The 5,110-nt window shown below is 46.8% G+C and overlaps 1 protein-coding gene across 1 annotated transcript; it reads right to left on the bottom strand.

Annotated features, from left to right (window-relative positions):
• Nucleotides 1–1,753: 1,753 nt before the first annotated feature.
• Nucleotides 1,754–2,319, bottom strand: LOC147666255 (cytochrome c oxidase subunit FA4-like). Its single transcript, XM_086949187.1, has one exon. It carries the CDS (start codon nt 2,255–2,257, stop codon nt 2,009–2,011), a length of 249 nt encoding a protein of 82 aa, XP_086805313.1. The 5' UTR covers nt 2,258–2,319; the 3' UTR covers nt 1,754–2,008.
• Nucleotides 2,320–5,110: the final 2,791 nt, after the last annotated feature.

Here is a 5,110-nt window from a genome sequence, read left to right as displayed (position 1 = left end):
GGACCCTTGAAGCAGGGGAAGCGTTTGACCAGCTGAAAAAGGCCTTCTGTTCTGCACCCATTTTGAGACATCCACAATCTGATGTCCCGTTTGTAGTGGAAGCTGATGCCTCGGATATCGCAATAGGGGCGGTCCTGTCGCAAAGAGATAAACACACTGGTCAACTGCACCCTGTCGCATTTTTGCCCAAAAAACGGAATCCTGCGGAGGTGAATTATACAGTGGCTGAAAAAGAACTGCTGGCGGTTAAGAGGGCGTTTCAGGAGTGGAGGCCATACCTGTGGGGGGGACAACACCCTGTCACGGTGTATTCAGACCATCGAAACCTACAATTTATGAAGACGGCCAGGCACCTTTCGCAACGACAAATGCGTTGGATGTTGTTTTTTGCGGAGTACGACTTTACTATCACCTTTTGTCCCGGGGCTGACAACAAAAAAGCGGATTTGTTGTCTCGTCAAATGGATTCAGAATCATCTTCAAAAGGAGAGCAGTTGTCGATTCTATCTCCGGAGATGGTGGTGTGCTCCATAACAGTTGAACAGTTTTTTGAGTTGGTTCGTAACCAACGCTCCTTATCCCAATGGCAGACGTGGGCTGGGAAAGAAAAGCAACGTACATTGAAACATGGATTACCAATGCGAAATAACACTCTGTTTCTTCCCACGCATGATCTGCGTTTGATGGCCTTTAATTGGTGTCATAACGCCATGGTTGCTGGTCATCCGGGCCATCAGAAGACCATTCATGCATTACAAAGACAGTTCTGGTGGGAGGGAATGTCAAAGGATGTGAAGAACTGGATAGACCAGTGTGAGACAATTGCTAGAGCTAAGAGTGAACAGTCCAGGAGTAAGGGCTTGCTGATGCCGCTGCCTACATCCTCTAGGCCTTGGCAGGTGATGAGCATGGATTTTGTGTTGGGACTGCCTTTGGATAAAGGTTGTGACGCCATCTTGGTAGTGGTGGATAGTATGACTAAAATGGGACATTTCATTCCATGCCGGAATCTCCCTACAGCAGCACAAACAGCGCAGTTGTTGTTAACTCAAGTGGTGCGGTTGCATGGTATACCCAAGGTCATCATTTCAGATCGTGATCCGCAATTTGTCGTAAGGTTCTGGCACACGTGGTGTAAGGCGTTACAAGTGAAGGATGCTCTGTCTACGAGTTTCCATCCCCAGTCCGATGGCCAAACGGAGAGACTGAACCAAACTCTTAAAAAATATCTGCGGTGCTACGCTGAAGAGGCAAAGGACTCATGGGTATCTTTGTTGTGGCTGGCCGAGCTGTCATACAACAATGCTTGGGATTGTTCTACGGGGGAGTCTCCGTTTAGAGCAAACACGGGTTATCACGCTGACACCTTGCCAATCACTGTTCCTAGCGATGTACAAAATCATCCTACCGTTGCTGCTCGGATGAAGGCCTTGTTAAAAATCCACCGTCGTGTGCAGATGCACTTGGAGAAGGCGAAGTCCTCTTACAAGAAGTGGGAAGATCGGCATCGTCAGGAGGGTCCGGTATACCAAGTTGGGGATAAGGTGTGGCTTTCGACGAAAAACATTCGTTTTCGTTACCGCAGTATCTTCCACCCTCGTTTCATCGGACCGTACGAGATACTTCGGGTGGTGAATCCAGTGGCATACAAGCTGAAGTTGCCCGCCTCCTTAAGGATTCATCCGGTCTTTAATTGCAGTTTGTTGAAACCTGCCAAAACAGGTCGTCGTAAGGAGGTTCCTCCAGTAGTGTAAACTGTAAACTCTTTTAATGGGTCGAAAAAATTAGCAGAACACATTTTGTAAATTTATTCAATGTATACACCCCAAACATGGAGCAGTAGAACACATTTTACAAATGTGTTGGATTAAATAAAGCAACTTCAATTTACATCACGTAACCAATCACAAAGCAACAGAAAACATTATTCGGACTGATTTGTGTTAATCGGCTTGTGGAAGACCATCATTCTTCTGTACAGATCACTGGGGGGGGAGAGAGTTGTGCTTTAATAGTCAGGTCCTTCCTTCTTCAGTTTCTTGTAGTCTATGGTCTCAGAGTAAAACTTGTACTGGTAGTTGGGGCTGTTTTTGCTCCACGGTTCTGGGTTATTCTTCCTGTCCCAGGAGACGTCGGGGCTTTTCATCGTCACACGAAGGGCATACATAATTGAACCAACAGCTCCGAGTCCAACAAAGGCAAACAGAGGGATCAAGCTCGGATGCTTCTTAGCATGGATCAGCATGGTACGAAACATGGTGGAGGCTGTCGGGTCTACCCGCGTCCTTCCCAGTCGATACTAAGACCTGCCAAGACCTCAGCGCCAGGCTAGGCCTCTTCCTTTTCATCCGTCGGCCGGATCAGTAAGGTACTGCTCTAATTTGTTTAACACTGTAGTGTCCTATGTGCAGTCACGCATTAGGCCCGTATCATAATAGTTATTGACATACTGTCACATCGGTTCTCATCTCGGCTATTTTGTTGAGAACGAGCCCTCTGGAAAGTGTTGACATTACCGAGAAGGTTATGGGGAAAAAACGGCTACCTGCACCGGTTGAGACAACAAACACCATTAAATCTTACATGGTACAAATGGTCAGTGACATTAATAATAAGCGTAGGCAATCCCTTGGCCTTAGTCAGTCACCTATTATGCCCCCTGCAAGTCCGACCACAAGTGTATTTAGCACTGAGGCACCTGACCCATTGCAAGATAACCCCGAAATAAATCTCATAGACATGACCACTCACTCTAACGGATCTGAAGACATCAACGATGCTGAGGATAATCTTCATTCTGATAGAGTAGACCCAGCAGATCTTCCAATAAATACCAGTATCGATCCAAATCTTCAGTTATCTATCACGGAAGTAGTACCCCATTCACCACGGCCAGCTACACGGGCGGTTAGAGCCTGTCGTAAATCTATAGCCAAACGGGGGGGGAAACATCCAGGTAGGATAAAGGCCACCACCCCACCTCCTAAGCGGCTAAGGAAACAGGCTGATTTTGACACCGTGATCGAGGCTAGAAGTAATAAAGATGATGATCTCTTTAACAGAATCCAGGAAATGATGGACATTAAGATCAAGACCATAATTAAACCCCTGATTGGGAAACTGGATAAACTAACAGCTGAGGTCAAAAAGCTGGGTACAGGGCATAGCAAGATGGTGGAAGTGGTGGAAAACTTGTCCTCTCTTGTTTCAAATTTGATACCTACAAATGAGGAGCACATCTCTAGTGCAAGTAACCCACTATCTATTCATCAGGGCTCTTCGCCCCCACCTTCCTCACTACCAACCTTATTGCCTGTTATTGGTCAAGGCGTGGATGCAGCAGTCTCCGGCACTAGTAAAACTTCAGCCCCTGTGGGGACACAGCAGGAGGATCTCTCTGCTCAATTTATCTTGGAGGCCTCACCAGTAGTTCTGGTGTTGGCAAATGTCCCTGTTCTAGCAGAAGGTAAGACTGAGTCCAATCAGGATTTAAAAGACAAAGCGCTGTATTGGCTCACTAACAATATGCATATGACAGCTCAAGGTCATGATAAGTTGGCAGGGGATATTGTTATGTCCAGGAGGGTATCCTGGATAGGAAGTAAGCCCAAAAAGTTTACAGGGGATTGCGTTATTCTTAACTTCGCTAACGCGGAGGTTCTCCCAGATGTTCTGAACAATGTCTTTCCGCCCCAACGACGCAGAGGCTCGATAGTCCCTCTCACCCTTAAGTTCTTCTATGACAAATCAAAATTTTGTACCTTACCTAAGCCTATTAGTCATAATAGATACACCACTAGGAATAACTGGAGAGACCCCGCCAGACCTCGACACCCGAATGATTGGCTTCAGCCTACAGTCTATCAGGACTTTGGAAGATTGTATCGCCCAACAGATCTGAATACCAGGGCCGTCCTGGGCCGAGAGCCAAGAGGTAGTGCTTGGGATGGGGGCATGCCGGGCGAGGTTCGTAACGCCTGGGGTTTCAGGCAAGCTCAGTGGCAGAGAAATGACCAGTTACCACATCACCCCAACACTCCTCTACTTACATGGAACCCACCACAATATGGCCAGGGTCAGGTAGCAACTCCGTTCGACTGGGGTGTTAGCACAGGTAATAGGTTTGCCCCTCTATCGGACCTAAACATATGCGATTGACTTGAAACAGGTTCTAGGCAAGCCATGGAGGCACCAAATGAGTCACCACTAGTTAGTGGTATTTTGGCTTTACAACATCCAGTCGAAATAGTCTCAGCAGTTCCAAATACCAATAAACCATCATCATTTGTCCCATGTAAGATCATAAGCTGGAATGTAGCAGGGACAAACGCAAAACGCCAGGACAAAGCTTGGCTGAGCTTTGTCTCAGAACATCATATTATTGCCTTACAAGAGACGTGGGACACTTCCAACAGTTTTTGGCTGGATGGGTTCTCTAGTTTCGTCAAACCTGCAAGTCCCAGTAGAGCAGGCAGAGCCAAAGGCGGCCTGGTGCTTCTATTTTCATTAGCCCTAAAAGGTACCTATAGACAGATAAGCTCAGAATCTGATAATATTCTGATAGTCGAGAGGGTGATAAATAAAGAATGCAGGACCTTGTTTGTCAATTTTTATAACTCTGGGAATAGTGTCTACAGCGGCCGCAACATTGCTAATCTGGAAAACATTTTAAACACAGTCTCACAAGATATCGAGCCTTCTTCTGAGTTAATTTTATTAGGCGATTTTAATATTCACCCATGTGGTTCTGCCTGTAAGGGTAGAGATGTAGACGAGGCTGATGATGCAGCCACACGTGGACCCCACTTCGAACATACCGCTGAGGGGCAGGAGCTTGAGGAGCTTTTGGCCTATTTTGACCTTCACGAACCGGACTGTGGGCAGAGACACCCAACTTTTAATGGAGCTCAGCAGGGAACAGTGATTGACTACATCTTTGTTTCATCAGGTATCTTGCAGCAGTATATGGCCTACCGCACAGTCCCTACAATTTATAGTGATCACAACCCAGTCCTGTTTGAAGTTGCATGGGGAGCTCACCTGGGACCATCACCAGCAAAGTACAAACCTGCCCTTCCATTGAGGCCCACAGACCAAGCTAGACGCATTA

This window comes from Lissotriton vulgaris, unplaced genomic scaffold (genome assembly GCF_964263255.1).
Source record: "Lissotriton vulgaris unplaced genomic scaffold, aLisVul1.2 SCAFFOLD_1976, whole genome shotgun sequence".
Classification (NCBI taxonomy): Eukaryota; Metazoa; Chordata; class Amphibia; order Caudata; family Salamandridae; genus Lissotriton; species Lissotriton vulgaris.
The sequence above is the reverse complement of the archived record's forward strand: the minus strand, read 5'-3'. Positions and strand labels throughout refer to the sequence as shown.

Coding starts and splice junctions, on each gene's coding strand:
- LOC147666255 (XM_086949187.1), bottom strand. CDS start 2,257: ATGTTTCGTACCATGCTGATCCATGCTAAGAAGCATCCGAGCTTGATC.